General features: G+C 42.2%; 1 protein-coding gene across 1 annotated transcript in view; it reads left to right on the forward strand.

Moving 5' to 3' along the window:
* Positions 1-21,381, forward strand: part of CSMD2 (CUB and Sushi multiple domains 2) — a 664,918-nt gene that overhangs the window by 65,077 nt on the left and 578,460 nt on the right. The window contains exon 2 of the mRNA XM_054497047.2: positions 6,485-6,701. Coding sequence (XP_054353022.1) covers positions 6,485-6,701 — 217 coding nt within the window. The remainder of the gene's footprint in view (positions 1-6,484; positions 6,702-21,381) is intronic.

Raw genomic sequence — 21,381 nt, forward strand, 5'->3', positions numbered from 1 at the left:
CAGTTTTATTTTTTAAATGAAATAATCAAAATTCTCCCAGAATGTGTCTATATGGTTTGTATGAGAGAGAAGAAGGTGAGGGAGGGACACACACCTGGCTGTTAACTTCGGTAATTTTGGATTGGGTGGGGAGGAGGGAGACTGCATATATATTTGTTATACTTGCATTGCATAGGTGCATATCTATGCATATTACAAGTCCACATTGCCTTTTTAAATTGAAGATTGAAGAATAACTTACTGAAAAAGTAGCACACAAAATTATACATATGGTGTTATCTCAACAATGTGAAATATGCATGGAAAAAAATCTCAGAAAAATGAAAATATTAACAGCAGTTGCCTCTGGAAGGAAGAGATTATAATCAGTTTTCTCTTTTTAAATCTTGCCTGTATTTTTCAAAGTTTCTACAATGTAGAAATTATTGTTTAGAATACAATGGCCTTCCACCTTCTCATCAGCCAATCTTGCCTATTACAATCTGCCCTCTTTCCACCTTGCCATCCTCCCACCTGCCTTTGCTGAAATTGATCTATCCATTCAGCAAATACTTATTGAATTCTAGGCACTAAGGATGCAGCAGGGACCAGGTCAAGGCTCCAGCTCTCAGCATTGCTTCCAGGGGGACTATTTAGACACCAGACAGAGTGACCTCATTCAAGACCCTCATCTTAGTCTTTCTGTGCTGTTTACCACATTGAGTCACCCTCTCCCGCATGAACTGCCCTCTGGATCCTCTCCGACTATTCTACCTGTTCCCTGCTCTGTCACCTTTTCTGTCCCCTTACATGGCAGATGTTCCCAGAGGCTCTGTTCTGAACTCCTTCGCTTCTTTCTCTATAGCAGAAGATGCCATTCACGTCTAGATTCTTAATCAGATCTCCAGTCCTTGGCAGGTCTGAGCCAAGGCAGAGGTCTGGGATGCTGGCGATGGTGGTGAGTGTTGATATTTCATTGGTTGTCCACAACACGAATGGGGGAGGCCCTTAAGATGTGGCTCCTGTGGCATCTATACTTCAGAACCACTCTGTGTACCCCTCTAGCATGATATTGTCCAATGACATACTTTGATTTACTTGTTTCTAGTCTATGATCCAGGTCCCCATGGCTTATCACAGGGTCTATCCTAGAGGAATGAATGAATGAAGGAAGGAATTAATGGCATGATGCAGTGACATTACCAGGCAGGTTTTAGGGACAGGAGCAAAGTAAATCTGGTACCTGTACCAGTGAGGGAGAGTTCAAGGAAGTGTACTCAGGGCTTCTCTGAAAGTTGTGGAGTTAGAGGCTTTATTTCATTATCACTGTGGTTGGATATTTTTCTGGCTTCTGGGCCATTTATGTCTTCTTTTGTGAACTAATTTGTTCAGATCCTGTCCAATTATTACTAATAGTACTTTTCCCCCTAAGTATTAGTAATAGTTCTTTCTATATTCACCATATTACTTTTCTAACATTTTTGTATGCTTTCTGATATTGTTTCTGTTGTTGACATATGCATACTTTTAATATCAATCTTGTAGTATCCTCCACAGCTATTATGCTAAAAAATCACAGTCAGATAATTACCTAGGTTTTCTTCTAATTATTTTATGACTTTATTTTTTTAACATGTAACTCTTTGCTCCATCTGCAAGTTATTTTTGTATATGATGTGATTCAAGGAGACAACTTAATTCTTTTCCTAAACAGTTTATTAGTTGACCCAGCAAAAGTCTTTTTCTTTTCTCAATTTTTTAAAATATTTCCTGATACATATTTCCATTTTTATGTGCATTAAAGATATTCATGCAATACCATTTCATGTCCTACCTGTTTACTCCTGGACCACCCCCACACTATTTTCATTAGTGTCATTTATGATGCTGTTTAGTATCTTGTGGAATGAGACTGCTAAATTTACTGTCTTCTCTAAAAAATGCATTGTGACAATCTATTTTTCCAGTTAAACTTAGGTATCATTTTACCAAACTTAAAACAGGTCATTGGGCTTTTCATCCGAATTGCATTAAACTTATAAATTAACTTTTCTGTAACTTTTCAAGAGGTTAATATCATAAATTAACCTTTCTGTATCCACTCAAGATTATGCTATGTCTCTCCAATTATTCAAATTTTTTATCCCTCTGTAAAAGTCATTTTCATACGGTGTCTGCACATTTCTTGTTAAGTTTATACGTACTATATGCATTTTGTAGTTACCATAAACAAGATCTTTTTTCTTTATATTTTTATCTGTCATTGACATATAGGAATGTTACTGATTTTTGTCTATTATTTTGCATTTGGCTAGTTTATTAAAATTTCGTATTATCTCTAATAGCTTTATAATGAATTCTCCTGGGTTTTCTAGGTATATTAATGTATCATCTACAAACCATAATTTTGCTTCCTCTTTTCTTTTTTTTATTATTATTATACTTTAAGTTTTAGGGTACATGTGCACAATGTGCAGGTTAGTTACATATGTATGCATGTGCCATGCTGGTGTGCCGCACCCATTAACTCGCCATTTAGCATTAGGTATATCTCCTAATGCTATCCCTCCCCCCTCCCCCCTCCCTACAACAGTCCCCAGAGTGTGATGTTCCCCTTCCTGTGTCCATGTGTTCTCATTGTTCAATTCCCATCTATGAGTGAGAACATGCGGTGTTTGGTTTTTTGTCCTTGCGATAGTTTACCAAGAACGATGATTTCCAATTTCATCCATGTCCCTACAAAAGACATGAACTTATCATTTTTTATGGCTGCATAGTATTCCATGGTGTATATGTGCCACATTTTCTTAATCCAGTCTATCATTGTTGGACATTTGGGTTGGTTCCAAGTCTTTGCTATTGTGAATAGTGCCGCAGTAAACATACGTGTGCATGTGTCTTTATAGCAGCATGATTTATAGTCCTTTGGGTATATACCCAGTAACGGGATGGCTGGGTCAAATGGTATTTCTAGTTCTAGATCCCTGAGGAATCGCCACACTGACTTCCACAATGTTTGAACTAGTTTACAGTCCCACCAACAGTGTAAAATTGTTCCTATTTCTCCACATCCTCTCCAGCACCTGTTGTTTCCTGACTTTTTAATGATTGCCATTCTAACTGGTGTGAGATGGTATCTCATTGTGGTTTTCATTTGCATTTCTCTGATGGCCAGTGATGATGAACATTTTTTCATGTGTCTTTTGGCTGCATAAATGTCTTCTTTTGAGAAGTGTCTGTTCATATCCTTTGCCCACTTTTTGATGGGGTTTTTTGTTTTTTTCTTGTAAATTTGTTGGAGTTCATTGTAGATTCTGGATATTAGCCCTTTGTCAGATAAGTAGGTTGCGAAAATTTTCTCCCATTTTGTAGGTTGCCTGTTCACTCTGATGGTAGTTTCTTTTGCTGTGCAGAAGCGCTTTAGTTTAATTAGATCCCATTTGTCAATTTTGGCTTTTGTTGCCATTGCTTTTGGTGTTTTAGACATGAAGTCCTTGCCCATGCCTATGTCCTTAATGGTAATGCCTAGGTTTTCTTCTAGGGTTTTTATGGTTTTCGGTCTAACGTTTAAGTCTTTAATCTATCTTGAATTAATTTTTGTATAAGGTGTAAGGAAGGGATCCAGTTTCAGCTTTCTACGTATGGCTAGCCAGTTTTCCCAGCACCATTTATTAAATAGGGAATCCTTTCCCCATTTCTTGTTTTTCTCAGGTGTGTCAAAGATCAGATAGTTGTAGATATGTGGCATTATTTCTGAGGGCTCTGTTCTGTTCTTATTTCTTTTTCTTGTGTCACATGGGTTAACTCTTCCAATAAGCCGTGAAATCCCAGAGGTGATGATGGCATCTCTGTCTTGTTCTCAGTCTTAATCAGGTGTTACACCATAAGTGCAATGTAGAGTATTGTTCTAAAATCGAAGCTTTATCATAGTAAGGAAATATTCTTTTTCGTAGTTTTGAATGCTTATTTTAATCAGGGTTACATGCCTAATTTTATGAAATGCCTGTTTAGGATTTATTCAGAAGACCTTAATATTTTTTTTTCTCATTTAATGGGATACTTAGTGTTAAGAGATTTCTTAATATTAAAGTCCTTTAGAGATTAACTGTCCTTTGTCAGTTAATCCCTAAAATGGGCTTTAAAAATATTAGTGTCGAGTTAATTTATCAGCATCATGGTGAAGAAAATGGATTTGAAGTGGAATGCTTATGTTTGAATCCCACCTTTGTGTAACAGTGACTTGGGCCCCATTCCTTAATTTCTTTCTGCCTTAGTTCTTCGTCTGTAAAATGGAGATGATAGTAATAGTATCTACCTTATAGGGCTGTTGTGAGGCTTAGACAAGTCAATATAGGTAAAGTTTTTAGGAGAGTGTCTAGCCAAATACTAAGTAAATACAAACAATATATTAAATTAATGAGAATTTACCATGTACCTGATACTGAGCTTGGGACATGGATTCAAAGATGGGCAAACTCACATGTGGTGTCTGCTATCATGAAGCATTCAGCCTGGTGAGAAGACAGATACTTGTGAAACAATCACATGGAAGCATGGAGATTTACTTTTATAAGTACCACCAAGGAGAAGTTACGGTGTCATGACAGTGTGTAGTAGTGGGCTTGACCTGACCAAGGAAGGACACTAGGCTGAGATCTGAAAGATGGGTATGCTAAGAGTGTTGTAGGCAGAGAGAACCGCACATGCAGAGGTCCTGTGGCTCTGTAGTACGAGACTGTGGCAGATACAAAGGACAGAAACAGGCAGGATTTGGCTGGAAAGCTGGTGGATATGAAGCTGGGAGATCACTAAGGGCCAGGCCATGTAGAGACCCTTGTATACTTTAATTTTCCTTATTGAAGAGCAAGGAGGAGCCATTGAATGTTTGGGGCAGATGGGAGGTTGGCATGACCTCACCACCTTCTGCCTGCTGTGTGAAGAACAGATTGGCAAGGACCAGAGCAAATGTGGCTGACCAGTTAGGAGTTAATACGGCAGTTTAGGAATGAGCTTGGTGTGGGGTGGGGACAGACGGAGATAGAGATAGAGTGGTAGATTAGCCATGGGGTTGTGAAGAAGAGGAAGCTTCTAGGTGAGACTTACTTAGATAAAGAGATGGAGGCATGATTCCATTCACTGAGTCGGGGGGTAGGCAACAGAAAAGGAGAGAGTGGGTCGGGGGACATCAAGAGTATCCCAAAGGGGTGACAGGCCTGGTGCACAGAGGGATGGCTGGCCTGGATCAAGACGTTGTGAGTAACCAATGCACAAGTGGGAAGTCCCCCAAATTGGAGAGAGGAGGAGAGGCCTTGGCACGGAGACTGAAAGAAGGCAGAGAAAGAGCAGGAGCAGGAGAGGAGTGTGGTATTGTGGGAGGAAGCTCAGGGCATTGCTGCTCAAAGTGTGGTCCCATAGAAGGCATCATCACATCACCAGGGAGCAAGATGGAAAGGCAGTCTCTCCAGCCCCACCCCGGTGTCGATCTGAATCTCCATTTGAGACAGATCCCCAGGTGATGCGTGTGCACAGTGAGGTCTGAGATGCTCTGGCCCGGAGGAGTATTTCTGAAAGGAGGGTGAGCAACAGCAGTCAGAGGCACTGAGCAGTAAATTAACAAGAAAACGGAAAAATAGCCACTGAGCCCATGGGTAGTAGATCTGTTTGGGTGGATCAATGGGACCAGAAGACAGAATTGACAGGGTTGGAGAGTGAGTGGGAAGTAAGGAAATGGAGACAGAAAGTATAGACAGATTGTGTTTTCTATAAATTTAGCTGTGAAGAAGAAGAGAGAGAGACAGGGCTGGAGGGAGACGAGGAGTGGGGTAGAGAATTGTTTTCTTAACGATAGAGTCTTGAGCACATTTAAAATGAGAAGGTACTAGTGGAGAGGAAATGACTGAACACACGTTAGAGAGAAACAGGATCGTATACTGTTCTTGAAGAGTAGGGAAGAGTTGAGACTCTTGGCAAAAGTCCATTTAGGTGGAGGAAGAGGTGGCTCCTCTGTAGCAGGAATGAAGACAGCATGGGATAGGCTAGAAGGGTTTGGAATTGGGAAGACAAGGGAATCCTTAGGAATGGCTTTTATTTTCTATGGAGAGTGAGGGAGAGGAATTAGCTGAGAGCCAGGAGGTTACAGACAATGGAGAAGGTTTGAAATTGTGGTTCTGACATTCCATGTTGTAGAGGGGAAGTCTGAGTTCAGCCTGGTATTGGTGGCTTTGTAGTTCAGATTCTCAAAGCCTTAATTTTCTACTGCATAGAGTTGTTGTAAGCCTTGATTAAATGATACACAATGTATCACCTGGTCAGTACACAGCACACAGCAAGCCGACAGTCAACGTTAGTCACCCTTTGTACCTCCCTCAGTGCCAAGCACAGGGCTGGCTCGTGGGAAGCACTTGGAAAAGTGGGTTCATGATTTGCTAACACATTGCTCCTGACTCTCTAGAAGCTTCTAGGAGTTATTCTGGCTATTCTGAACTGCTCTGTTTCTCTTTCCCAGGCCAGAACTGCACGTTCCAACTGCATGGTCCCAATGGGACAGTTGAGAGCCCAGGGTTCCCATATGGTTACCCCAATTACGCCAACTGCACGTGGACCATCACCGCGGAGGAGCAGCACAGGATCCAGCTTGTGTTCCAGTCCTTTGCCCTGGAAGAGGACTTTGATGTCCTGTCGGTATTTGATGGTCCACCCCAGCCAGAGAATCTGCGTACGAGGTACCTTGCTGCCCATCTTCCCTGTAGCAAACAGCTGGGCTCTGAGCCAAGCTCACTAGGAGGAAGATCTTTCTCGAGTGAAAGGTTTATGGTCATCAACAAAGACCACTGTTTTCATGATGCCCTCCCTCAACCCCTCTGGTTTTCCAATTCATGTCTCTTGCTTAGAGGTTTCTGGTTGGGAGGATTGATGAGTAGGACATTTGGGAAGACTAGAGAGAAAACACAAGAGGGTTCTAGACAAATTCAGCACTTTCTATTGAAACTGGATTTTCATGCACAGGGTGTATTATTTGTACGCACAGGGTGTATTATTTGTACACACAGAAATATAAGTTGGAACCAACAGATATGGGTGTTGAAGGCTGATAGTGATGTAGTGAATACGTCTTGCATCACAGTATTTGAAACCATCAATACTTTTCTGGACTTTGCTTTGCATTTCCAAGGCCTTGGTTGTGGATGTAGACTCTGGAATTTGGGGGAGTTCTCACCCTCTTAACCCCCATCCCTGTGATGGAAGAGATCCCTATGGAGAGAGTAAGATGGCTTCCTGTACCGCTGAGCTGACTCCCAAGGGGAAGAGCTTACAGGAGGGAGACAGGAGGAAGGCTTCCAACCTCTGCAGAAAGGGCAGACTTTTCTGGGGCAAAGGTGAAGACCCCAGGGTCAAAACTCTCTAGGTGACCCGGAGGCCAGCCAGGGTCTGTCACAAGCCTTGTCCAGGTCAGGTCAGCGTGGCTTCCCGGCTCTTCAGGAAGCCAAAGGGTTAATGGCTTACCAGCCAAGCCCTGGGGAGCCGGAGGTGCTAATTGCTTCTAATGATGTGATGCACTAATGAGTGGTTCCCAGCCAAATGCTTAACCTCAAAGCTTTGTTTAAGGTGCATCTCAGCCCTTGGCTTCCAAGCTCCTGCAGCAGGGTCACACACACATTTACTGCACAGTCTTCAGCCCTCTTCTCTTTCCCCTCAGGGCAGAAGTGAGTCTGGGAAGCCTGCAGCAGAGGTGGGGGGCATCTGGGGCCCCCTGCACCCCTCCTGCAGTTTCTTCCAGAAAAGACTGGGCTAATCGTCTTCCCTTGAGGTTCAGCAGGGTTCTGTGAAACATTGGTAAAGGGCTAGAGTCCTCTTCACTCATTCATCCCACAAGTATTTCATGGGTACCTATTAGGTCTTGACACTGGCCTGGATGCTGGGGAATAGCAGTGAGAAAAACAAAGCCACTGCCTTCACGGAGGTTACATGCTAATGGGGAGGCAGGCATGGAAATATCTAACATGTCTGGTCCTACGAAGAAAAAGCACTCAGGGTAAGAAAGTGATGGCCAGGAGTGCTGGCTTTATTATTATTATTATTATTATTATAATACTTTAAGTTCTGGGATACTTGTGCAGAACATGCAGGTTTGTTACATAGTGTACATGTGCCGTGGTGGTTTTCTGCACTCATCAACCAGTCACCAACATTAGGTATTTCTCCTAATATCCCTCCCCTAGCCCCCAACCCCCTGACAGGCCCCAGTATGTGATGTTCCCCTCCAAGTGTCCATGTGTTCTCATTGTTCAACTCCGACTTATGAGTGAGAACATGCAGTGTTTGGTTTTCTGTTCCTGTGTTAGTTTGCTGAGAATGATAGTTTCCAGCTTCATCCATGTCCCTGCAAAGGACATTAACTCATCCTTTTTTATGGCTGTGGTTGCTGGTTTTTATAGGGTGGTCAGGGATGGTCTTTCTGAGGGGAAAGAGAGCTATGAGAAGAGAGCTGAATCATGGAATATCATCTATGGTGTGGTATCCCGTGAAGGTATCTAGGGAAAGCTTCTAGGCTAAGGGCACAGGAAATGTAAAGGGAACAGGGCCACCCTTTGGAGGATGGTCTTGCTGTGGCATAGCCCACTCAGGCCAAGCCAGCCGTGTTGACTAGGAAGACCTGCAGTTTTGGAATCCTCATTCTAGATCATCCCAGGTGTTGTCTTTATGCTCTGCTAGTTTGAATTTCTCTCACAAGCAAAGGAGGGTGTGCAGGAGGCCAGTGGTTAGAGGCTAGAGCAGAGCCACTGGGTAGGAGTTCTGGAAGGGAAAAAGTGAAGCTGGGAGGTGGCAGAAGGTGGTAGATCCTGCAGGGCCTCATAGGCCGCAGGGACTTTGGCCTTGATCCTGAGGCATAGGAAACCCTTGGAGGGTTCTGAGCAGAAAAGGGACCTGCTGTGACAGGCCTTTGCCATTGTGGGGAAAATGGAGTGAAAGGGATGAGACTGGAGGCTGCTCTTCAGGGCAGAGAAGAAGGAGGCTTGGGTCTCCTGGAAGTGGGGACATGATGAGAAATGGTCAGCTCTGTGCTGTATTCCAAACACAGAGTGGACAGGATTTGTTGTTGCATTGGGTGTGGGCTATGGGAGAAAGGAGATGAGGATGATTCCAGTCTCCTTGGCCTTAATGATTATAGAAAGAAGTAGCTGTTTCCTGAGATGGGGACAGCTACAGGAGGAGCTGGAAGTTAAGATTCAGTTTGGCCATATAAAATTTTAGATGTCTATTAGATATCCAGGTAGAGAAGGCATTTAACATGCACTTGAATATGTGGTTTTTGAGTTCAAGGCCATCAGGGCTAGAGATACAAAATTGGGAGACTAGGACTGGATGGTGCCTAAAACATAAGACTGGATGTGGTCACAAGGGAGCCAGTCTTCTCCATCAGCTTTTGAGCTCATGTGACACCATCTATGGGGCACCTGTGTAAACTTTTGATGAATGTTGAATGCATGTTTGAAAGCTAGAAAGTCAGATCAGACCAATGGGGTACTGATTGGGGTGTGGACAGCTAGAGGCAAATTCTCCAATTCTGCCTGCTGGAGTTATTTAAGCTTGTCTGCTCTTAAGGCAGAGTCCCCACATGTGTGGTCGAGTCTTTGTTTTCTGACACTTGGTTTTTTTTTTTTTTCCCCACAGGAAACTTAGGATTTTATTTGCATGAGCCACAGTAATTAAGAAATTCAATTTGGTTTTGAAATGGAGATTGACATACAGAAACACAACCCCATACACACATTCTCACACAGTCTGTGGGAAGTGTTTCCAGAGCAGTCTTGTTTGTGGTATTTGTTGTGTGGTCCTAGTGGGGAAGAAGTAAAGAGTCTTTGTTCACCTCAGACAAATTTATAAACTAACTGAATAGTAGATGGCTGACCAAGAGATGGACTTTGTTTACAAGTCTGTTTATAAATAAAATGATATTCTAATTTTTATTAAATAATAGGCAGTTAAGCAGCAGTAAAAATAAGTATACCAGAATTAAACAAAGAAAGAGGTTCATATCTCACCTTAAAATGGTCAGCTCTTTTCACCCTAAACCTCAAAAAATCTTCTGTCTCCTCTCACCATCTTGTTTGAGAATTGACTACCAAGTATTCCAGGAAATTGAACTGTTTTTGACCTACATTTGTGATGAGTCTGGCACAATGTAATTCTGATCGTGCTGTCAAAGAAAACCACATATTTCCCCCCCCCAAAAAATAATTATGTGTAATGCAAATGTGATTATCATTGTTAGTGTGGAAGGGTACAATTTATTTTTATTTATTATTATTATTATTATTATACTTTTAAGTTTTAGGGTACATGTGCACAACCTGCAGGTTTGTTACATATGTATGCATGTGCCATGTTGGTGTGCTGCACCCATTAACTCGTCATTTAGCATTAGGTATATCTCCCAATGCTATCCCTCCCCCCTCCCCCCACCCCACAACAGTCCCTGGTGTGTGATGTTCCCCTTCCTATGTCCAAGTGTTCTCATTGTTCAGTTCCCACCTATGAGTGAGAACATGCGGTGTTTGGTTTTTTGTCCTTGCGATAGTTTACTGAGAATGATGGTTTCCAGCTTCATCCATGTCCCTACAAAGGACATGAACTCATCATTTTTTATGGCTGCATAGTATTCCATGGTGTATATGTGCCACATTTTCTTAATCTAGTCTATCATTGTTGGACATTTAGGTTGATTCCAAGTCTTTGCTATTGTGAACAGTGCCGCAATAAACATACGTGTTCATGTGTCTTTACAGCAGCATGATTTATAATCCTTTGGGTATATACCCAGTAATGGGATGGCTGGGTCAAATGGTATTTCTAGTTCTAGATCCCTGAGGAATCGCCACACTGACTTCCACAATGGTTGAACTAGTTTACAGTCCCACCAACAGTGTAAAATTGTTCCTATTTCTCCACATCCTCTCCAGCACCTGTTGTTTCCTGACTTTTTGATGATCGCCATTCTAACTGGTGTGCAATGGTGTCTGATTGTGGTTTTGATTTGCATTTCTCTGATGGCCAGTGATGATGAACATTTTTTCATGTGTCTTTTGGCTGCATAAATGTCTTCTTTTGAGAAATGTCTGTTCATATCCTTCACCCACTTTTTGATGGGGTTTTTTGTTTTTTTCTTGTAAATTTGTTTGAGTTCATTGTAGATTCTGGATATTAGCCCTTTGTCAGATGAGTAAGTTGCAAAAATTTTCTCCCATTCTGTAGGTTGCTGTTCACTGTGATGGTGGTTTCTTTTGCTGTGCAGAAGCTCTTTAGTTTAATTAGATCCCATTTGTCAATTTTGGCTTTTGTTGCCATTGCTTTTGGTGTTAGACACTTGGGTTTTCTGACTCTGAGAGGAAGTATGGAAGACTCAGCAGAGACTGGTCTGGCCTGTGTTCTAGCATGGAAGGGTGGGAGTTTCCATGACTTGGAGAAGTGGTTCTGGTAGGGGAGGCTTCCTCTTGTCCTTAGGATGCAGAAGAATCAGATGTGTCCCCAGCCACGGCACAGCATTCCTGGCCAACCAGCCATGAGGATGAGGCTCTGGGGTTGAACCTTCATTGGGTTTTCCCTGCTTGTGCTCCTGATCTCTGTCATCTTTATGATCTGCTTATTCTAATTCATTTCACAAGGTCACATGGGCTTAGCAAAGGGGAAGGGCTAGAAGGTGACCACTGCCTTTTATTGACCTGGAACCAGAGGAGCTCACACCTTGGAGGATGATAGGAGGGGAAATGACCTTAGAGGACAGTCCAAGTAACATTGGAAGACGCTGTCCTTGATACTGGAATGGTGCTACTCTGGGGGTGTGGAGAGGCAGCAGCAAGCATGCTTGGTGGGGACCCTTGGGTCTTTGTGAATTTTTTTTTAATGTTTTTGCATGATTTTTAATCTACTCAGATTTTCTTCTTATTCATGAATCAGTTTTTGTCTGTGTGTTAGTCTGGGGAATCACCAATAAAATCACCTATTTTATGAGAGTGTCAAGTCTATTATCCTAAGGTTGTACACAGTTTTCCCACTCAAACTTTCTTTCTCCATGGTGTCTGGGTCACATCCCTTTCTCACATCTGCTCCTGTGCATTTCTTTCTTTCTTTCTTTTTTTCCACTCAGTCTTGACGGAAGTTTGCCTATTTTATTTGTCCTTTTAAATTTCCAATGCTAGGGTAATCCATTTTATTCTCTTTTATCTAAATTATTGATTTCTGCTTTTATCTTTATCCATTCTTTTCTCTCACTTTCCTTAGGCTAATATTGCTCTTTTGCCAATTTTGTAAATTAAATTAGTTTTATTATTTCTTGTTTGATAATAAAAACATTAAGAGGCATTTTCCCCTAAGTACAGCTTTGACCATATTCCATAAATTTTTATGGCTAGTTGTTATTTTAGAAAGAGTTTCTAATTGCAGTTTTGTTCTTTCTTTGACCCTAGGGTTTCCCCCTTAAATTTTCAAGTAATATTTGTTTATACTTTAGAAATTATTATCTAGCTTTATTTCATTATGATTAGATTATGATTTCTACTTTGGAGAATTTGTTGACTTGTTTCCCTCTGTATAAGATCATTTTTTGTCAGTGTTCTATGAAGAAAGATATTCTGTGTATGAAGGGTGAAAAAATTATGTTATTAATATCATTCAGTTTTTCTAATTTCATATCTATTGCCTAATTGATATTTGCCAAGACAGGCAATATATTACTCTCACATTCTTACTATAGTTTATATCAATTTCTCCTTTTATTCCTGTTTTTATTTTATATACTATGATTCTATGCTCTTCAGCACATTCATATTTTCAGACAATAGACCTTCAGAGTGAATTATATATATATATATTTCCAATATAAAAATTGTAGTTATTCCCTGTTCTCTACTGTTTTTTGTTTTGTTTTGTTTTGTTTTTTACTTTACATTCTACTTTGTACCAATATTACACCCTTTTTTTCTTTCAGATACTCATTGATTGGGTCCATCTTTGCCAATTTCTCTATTTTTAATATATCTATATTATTGTTTTAGGAATAGTTCTTAGCACAATATACACAGTAGTTGAATTTTTTTAAAATCCTGGCTATGAGTCACTATCCTTTAACAGGAAAGTTTAGTTCACTCATCCTTTTGGTAACAACTGATATGTTTGCTCTTCTATTATACTTAATGCTTTCTATTACTTTTAAGCTTCCTTACTGTTACTTCCTTTTATCTGTCTTCTAGTGTTTTTTTCTGTGATTTTTATTCTATTAGTGCTTAAAGTTGCTTCTTTAGAACATGTTTTAAGCTGTATTTTTCTGTCAACATCTTGCCTAGCTAGCGTTTGTCTTAGGTAGGTCTTACTGTCTCTATCTTGTAGAATTTTCTTCGTGTTTGCAGCATGTAGGTATCTATCTCTTTTTCTTGGTTTCCAAAGTTAATGTAGATATTCCATCTCTTTATATACTTTAGATCATTTTCATGAGAATTTAGGGGGTCAGGCAAGGCAGAGTTTAACATATTATCATTCCTCTTCATCTTGACATGGAAATGTTTTAAATAAAAGTTTTATTCTTTTTGATGCTATTGTGAATGGGTTTTTAAAAAAATTTGTATTTGAACTAGACATTGTTAATATACAGAAATACAATTGATTTTTGTAAATTGATCTTGTATCTTGTGACCTTGCTGAATTTGTTGTTAGTTCAGTTCGTTTATATCTGTGAATAAAAGTTTTAATTCTTCCTTTCGAATCGGGATACCTCTTACTTCTTTTTTTCCCTGATTGCACTGTCTAGAACCTCCAGTATAATATTGAATAGAAGTGATCAGAGTGGCTAACCTTGACTTATTCCTGATGTTAGGGGAAAAACATTTCATCTTTTAGCATTAAGTATGATGTTATCTGTAGGTTTTTTGTGGATACCCTTCTAATAAAAAATTTTTAAGCAGAGGATTTTGGCATGATTTGGTGGCAATGTGGAAAATGCACTGGGATGGAGGGCAGACTGGTGACCATGGGGCAAGGAAAGAGATAGCAGTACCCTGGACTAAAGCAATGAAGGGTAAAGGTGGTGTGGATCTGTATGATGCTATAGGAAAGAGTTGTCCCCAGAGTTAGTAGTGGATGTATAGGGACAGTCGACTGGGAGTAAGAAAAAGAAAGGAATGGAGGATGACTCCGCAGTGTCTGCCTTGGAAACAGAAAACAATCCAGATCAGTCTGCAGTGAATTTGAGTCTCCAGTAAAATGTGTTCTTGGGGCCTACCAGGATATTTGCTGCACTGACATTTTTCTTCACTTGTCTGGTAGATAGAGCAGGTAGGTCACCTCCTCTCTCAGTGTTTTCTTGAGAGACAGAAGAGTACAGTGGGGACAGACCTAGATTTATACCTAGCTAGGCTCTACATTTATTAATGCTATGACCTCATGCAAGGTTTGGCTTCTCTGAGCCTCATCTATAAAATGGAGGTGACATTTACCCGCCTTACAGGGTTGTTGTATGTGAGCCACCAGCTATAGATGCTTACGTGGTACGGAAACATTGTTTACGTCCTTTCCTGCCCTTCTGTTCTTAGGACTCAGTAACTCAGACCTTTCCAGAGAGTTCTAGTGCCTGTGATGACACTTCATCTGTGGCCAACTCATCAGACATTTTAGACTGGGAATTTCAGGTGTGGTAGAAAGACACTGAAGGAGGAGGCACTGAGCTCAGGAACAGTCATTAATTGTGCATGTATGTATCATGTGTATGTATGTAATGTGTACGTATCATGACATTACTGATCCCATGATAGCCTCCTCTTCTCTCCCTTCCCACACAGACAGTGGGGCCAGACCACCAAGAGGCCTGCAGCAGATTTTTCTCTGCCTGCATCACCTGGGGGATTTCCATGTATATTGTCTAAAACTTAATGAGCTGGGCACAGTGGCATCCACCTGTAGTCCCAGCTACTACTCGGAAGGCTGAGGCAAGAGGACTGTTTGAACCTAGGAATTCAAGAATAGCATGGGCAACACAGTAAAACCGAGTCTCTGAAAAATAAAAACTTCATGAGTACAAGTTTTGCAATTACTGCTTTCACTACATTTTTTAAAATTATTTTATTTTAGATTAGGAGGTTACATGTGCTGGTTCTTTACATGGATACATTGCACAATGGAGGGGTTTGGGCTTCTAGTTGTACCCATCACCCAAATAGTGAGCACTGTACACAATAGGCAGTTTTTCAACCCTCACTCCCTCCCAAACTCTTCCCTTTTGGAGTCTCCTCACTGCATTTTTTTTTTTTTTTTTTTTTTTTTTTTGAGATGGAGGCTTGCTCTGTTGCCCAGGCTGGAGTGCAGTGGTGCAATCTCGGCTCACTGCAAGCTCCGCCTCCCGGGTTCACACCATTCTCTTGCCTCAGCCTCCTGAATAGCTGGGACTACAAGCGCCCGCCACCACACCCAACTAATTTTTTGTATTTTTTAATAGAGACGGGGTTTCACCGTGTTAGCCAGGATGGTCTCGATCTCTTGACCTCATGATTCACCCGCCTTGGCCTCCCAAAGTGTCCTCACTGCATTTTTAAGGCATCTCTCTTTTCTCCTCTTCTCTCCAACACTCTGGTCTTCTTTCTTTGTGGATGCATTCCAACAAAAGGCTGAAACGTTACCTCCCTACCCCAATCCCAGCCCCCTTTATCCTCACCTTTCTCCAGCTGCTTGCTCCTGGATTGTGTTGTGAGAAATGAACTTTCCTCCTGTTAGAGTCTAAGCTCCTTAAGGCTGGGAGTCATGGGAGTCAAGCCTTCTATATATATGTATTTTTTTTTGCTTTGCTGTAACAGAGCCATACAGTGGGATACACACCAGTCTTGCCAGTAGATGACATGAGTTTGATCTCTAGCTCCTCCCTAGCTGCATAGCATTGACAAGTCACTTTCACTCATATCCACAGTATGCTAATTGATAAAGGGGGTGTATCAAGATCTACCTTATAGGTTAGTTGATCAAGATTAAATTAAAACAGTATGTAAACTGCTTTAATTATGATGAGATAGAAACAAAAGGAATACTCGTACATTTATAGGAAAAATTAGAAATCACAATTTAGCAAAAAGACAAAATAATAAATTTGTGAGTCATGAGGTAGAGCAGTGGTTCTCAACTGAAGGCAGTTTTGTCCCCCAGGGGACCTTTGGCCACATCTGGAGAAATTTGTGGTTGTCCCAACTGCAAATGGAGAGGTGCTGATGACATCTACTAGGTTGAGGCCAGGGATTCTGCTAAACATCATCCCACAATGCACAGCACAGCTGTCTACAGTAAATAATTATCTGTCCCCAAATGCCAGTAAAGCTGAGGTTGAAAAACCATGAGGTGGATTGATTTGAGAGGTTCATACCTTTAGCATAAGACATACCTGGGTTTTACTCCTCTTTCTATGTCTGTGAACTTGGGCAAGTGAGTCAACCCATTCAAGCCTCAGTTTCCTCCTCAGCAAAATGGGAACTTCTCATTGATGCTATGTACTGGCAGCTGCACCTGGCATCATTGATGAAAAGGTGCCAATAGACACACTGCGCACAGCTTGTTCTATATGCAGATGCTATTCATCTCCCAATGACTCCCTTTCTCTACCAGGAGTTCATAGCCATCTCCTTGAAAGCATCTGACATTTCATCTGGAGCTATTCACAAGCAACCACATCCCAGGGTGCCAGAAGGCAGCGTCTGGCTGCTTCAAATTAAATTTACAATAGAAGCTGATCAGATTCTTCTCATAATGGATCAGGGTGGGGAACAGGAGTCGGAGCTGGTCCTGAAGGCCGGGAGCCTGTAGGAATTTGGAAATTAGCAAGGAAAGAACAAAGAGCCTTCCAGATAATGCAGTGTCAGCCCTGCCTGGATGAATTACTGAAACAATCCCCACGTCTCTGCTTTTGCACAATTAGATGGCCTCTCCGTGCTGGCAAACATCCTATTGCATTGCAGTTTAATGTGGAATGAAGTTTTCTAATGGGACACGAGCAAACATAATCTATGAAGACGCTGCTAATAAACTGCATCCCATATATTGGAGGGTTTATAGGGTGCTGGTGATGACTGCACCAGTTAAGCACAGCTAAGCATCTCTTAATTTAGACATTTGGGCTCAAGTTATGGGAAACACTACAACTTGGTCCCTCAATTACTGGCAGTACACATTCTGTCATGAGCCTAAGTTGCAATGTAGTTTTAGTCATTTGGAGCTAGTTGCAGATTTCACTCAACTGGCGTTAGACACCTGTTTTGGAAGTTGTAAAAATCCACAAATTTGCCAGATTTACTGTCTTCTTATGAATATGTATCACAGCGGAGGCCCCCAAAGGACCTGTTTGTTGGATTCCTTAAAAGGTGTGCCTTGCACATCAATAGGGACGTCCTTGAAGGGTTTGCTCCCCAGAACGCCTCTGGGAATGTGCTTTTGTGGGCAGGAGGAGGCTGGGAGGACCCATGGGGATGAGGGAAAAGTCTTTGTTTAGGATTGAAACAGAGAGGGGACACTGGAAAGGAGAACAAAGGAATGAGGACACTGAATGGCTATTATGTTCCAGCCACCATGCTGGACACTTGTGTTCATGTTCTCATGGTAATTTATTCTACATTTATTGAATGCCTAACGGGAAGGCCAGGTATCAGAGACATGACAGTTAACAAGACAGCTTCTGCCTTCAAGGAACTTAACGATATCTTTAGGGAGACAGTTAAATAATCAGGCTATAAGTGCTATGACTGGGTAACCTGACCTCGCCTTGGGGGAGATCTTTGTGGATGTTCATCTGGAGGCTTGGGATGAACCCCCTCCATCTGCCCCTTTGCTTAGTTGTCCCTTACTCATTCCTCAAGTAACTCAGTTGTCCCTTCCTTGCCCAGGGACACCCTTTCCTCACAACCTGGTCAAACCCTCCTGTGATACCTGCTCAAATTACCATGCATTCACCCTTTGTGGTTTTACACGCGTGTGTGTGTGTGTGTGTGTGTGTGTGTGTGTCTTCTTCATTTAGGCCCGTCTACCCCACAAGGCTGTAAGCTCCTTGATGACAAGAACTCTTTCTCTTTTACTTCTCATCGTAGCTCTCCAGAGCCTAACAGAGAGCCTGGCATATAGCAGGTGCTAAACAAATACTTATGGAGTGAATGAATCAATGCTCTCTGGAGGAAGAGATCCCTAATAGAGTGTGGAAGGAGGGATGAGAGTGTTTTGAGCCAAGAAATAATATGTGCATAGGTCTAGGCAAAAGTGAGAGAAAGGTGAGGTGCAGAATGACAATGGGTAGGTTCATTTTGGCTGGTGTGTAGTGGGAAGGTGGAGCAGTGGCCTGGGCCAGCTCCACCAGGGACCCTGTATGCCCTGCTGAGGAGCTCGATACATATCTAAAAAAGATGGTTCACACTGAAAGGTTTTAAATAGACATTGTTCACATTATCTAATAATTCAACAACACCCTTAGGAGGTGGGTAGTATTAATTCCCTTTGCAGAAGTTAAGCAAGCATGTAAGGCCTCTAAGCTGCCAAATAGCTCATATAGTTTGGCTCTGTATCCCTGCCCAAATCTCATGTTGGATTGTAATTTCCAGTGTTGGAGGTGGGGGCTGGTGGGTAGTAATTGGATCATAGGGCGGATTTCTCATGAATGGTTATCACCATCCTCTTGGTGCTGTCCTGACATTAGTGAGTGAGTTCTCATGAGATCTGGTTATTTAAATGTGGGGCACCTCCCCCATCTCTCTTGCTCCTGCTTTTGCCATGTGATGTGCTTGTTCCCCCTTTGCCTTACGCCATGGTTGTAAGTTTCCTGAGTTCTCCCCAGGAGCCAGGCAAATGCCAGCATCATGCTTCCTGTACAGCCAGTGGGACTGTGAGCCAATTAAACCTCTTTTCTTTATTAATTACCCCATCTCAGGTATTTCTTTACAGCAATGCAAGAATGGACTAACACAGTGGCTAAAGAGGGGTGGGCCAGGGGTCTCCTAGAGCCAGAAACAAGGCTTTCCCCCACTATACCAAAATGCCTTTTCATTGCTTTGGATTTATTTGCATGCATTCATTCAGATTCCTTTTAAAGACCCATTCCTTTTTCCTTTTTAAGCAGTTTCTCTAAAATAGTAAATGTAATAGGCATTTTCTGCTTTAAGAAAGTCAGCAGTGTATAGAGTGAGAGAAATGCAGCTGCCTTCTTTCCCAGGCCCTTGTCCCAGCCTCGCTCCCTAGAGGTAACCGCTGTTAACAGTTTGGTGTGTGTCCAATTTCTTTTTAAATAAAGATTCATTAAACTGCCCATGAGGCTTATTGGGACATCCATCAGACCTTTAAAAATTGTTCTGATGAATTAAGTGTAAACTAATTAGAAACATGGATTCAATTACCCTTGAAACACACAAGAGTTTAATAATTAATAGGAAGTGGGTTTGAGGCCAAAGGCATTATGGATTTTATCAAACCCCTAACATCAGAAAAGTAAATATGTTTGATTCACCCTAAATGCTGGCAAATTTGCCATCCGGAGGCAAACCTGTTGGTAGGAGCTGTGTAGTTAATCAGGAAAGTTAGCTATGGTTAATAAGGAGGCAGAGGAAGAGGGGTGCAGAAGATAAAACCCGCTGGTCATTGCTGGGCAGGGCTTCTTGGGACAGGGAAGTGGCCTGTTTTGTGGGGTTACTGCAGTCTGCTTCCTTCACAATCCAAAGTAGGCTTTGGAGTGGGAGGCTGGATACCTGGGACCCTGATATCTGCTTGATATCCAAGTTCACACAGGTCAGCACCACCTGACCAGTGCTGAAGGGGGTTATGGAAGGGGAGGAGTGGGGTCTGCCAGGGATGAGGCTCTGGAAACCAATTGCAGTGACCCCATGGGGCAGCCATGTGCTCCGTCCCTAATGCCAAAGGGAAGGTCTGGGCAGACGTGGTGGGGGACGGGTTGGCAGCAGGTGATACACAAAGCCAGGTGGGCAGCAGTGTCGGGGTCCTGAGCAATCTCTCCATTCACAGTAGGACCCTGTGCTTCAAGGTCAAAATCAATATTTGTGGCAAAGCCTCACCTTGCTCATTCACCAACTCTGCTGTTTAATAGCAGCCAAAATTTAACACCCCCTGGAGCCAGAGGTTCAGTCCAAAAGGCTGTGCTGCCTGCATCACTTCTCACAATTGGTCCTGCCTGGAGTATCATGAGATATTGGTCAAAGATGCAACATTCCCCTAGAGCAGAGTTGGCCACCTCTAGACCCTCATCGGCCCCTCTCTTCCAAGTGGCTGCTGACAGCACTGTTGCTGAGATAGGAAGTTTCCCACTTCTGTATCCTCAGCTCTTATTCCCTGAACTTCTGGGGCCACAGAATTTCCTCTTCAAGGGACCCTGGTGACCCGGGGATATTGTCTGCAGGGTGGAGGCAGGTTTGGACTTGTCATTCTAGTCTTCCCTCTGTTTCTTTTTCAGCAGACATGGTACCCAAACAAACACCTCCAAGTCTTGAGTCCCTCATTCTCTTGGAATTAAAGTAAATCTAAAACTAAATCAATTCTCGACTTTTAAGTGGCAGAAGAGCCAAATTATTGTACCCTTAAGTGGGTCTACTGCCACAACTACCTGTAAACAGTGAGGCCAGCCTTTTGCTACTACATCAATTTCTACTCTGTCACAAGATGTGGTGCCAAGAGCCAGACCAGGGGCGTGAAGAGCTGGGTTCTGTCCCAGCTTGGCCACTGGTTTGCTTGTGATCTTCACTAAGTCCTATTCCTTCTCAGGGCCATCTGCGTTTTCCTGACTTACAATATGAGGATTTAAATCTAGAGGAACTCCAAAGCTTCTTCCAGCTCTGAAATTGTATGATTGAATGATGCTGGAGATGCATGGAGAAGGACTATAAAATATCCCTGTTCTTCTGGGATTCTTTCTACTCTACATAGGTACTGCTCTTGGCTGTTTCAGCAATTCCAGCATTTGTCTTTGGCAAACAGTTTATTTTCCAATGGCACGTTAAGCAGTGTGGCAGAGAAGGCTAATTGCCCACCATCAATCTTGCTCCTTTTCCACAGTGTAGGTGTTAGTGGGAAGCAGCTGCCTAGCTAGGGACAATATTTTCCCAGGCCCCCTTGCATCTAGATGGAGCCATATGACTTAGTGGAAGGTAGATGGAAATGATGTGTGCCTCTTCCAGGTCTGGGCAGAAAGCCTCCTCTGCAATCCTCTCTTTCTGTCTTTCCCTGGGACAGGAGATGAGAGAAGCCTAGATGCCTGGATGACTGCATGGAGCAGAACCCACCCCCTCCCCTATCTGCTGCTGATTGATTGAATTTTACATAAGTGAGAAATAAACTTTTATGTAAACTTAGACCTCACGTATTACTGCACCAGTTGCCCCAGGAGCTGCAGCT

This window comes from Pongo pygmaeus, chromosome 1 (assembly GCF_028885625.2).
Source record: "Pongo pygmaeus isolate AG05252 chromosome 1, NHGRI_mPonPyg2-v2.0_pri, whole genome shotgun sequence".
Classification (NCBI taxonomy): Eukaryota; Metazoa; Chordata; class Mammalia; order Primates; family Hominidae; genus Pongo; species Pongo pygmaeus.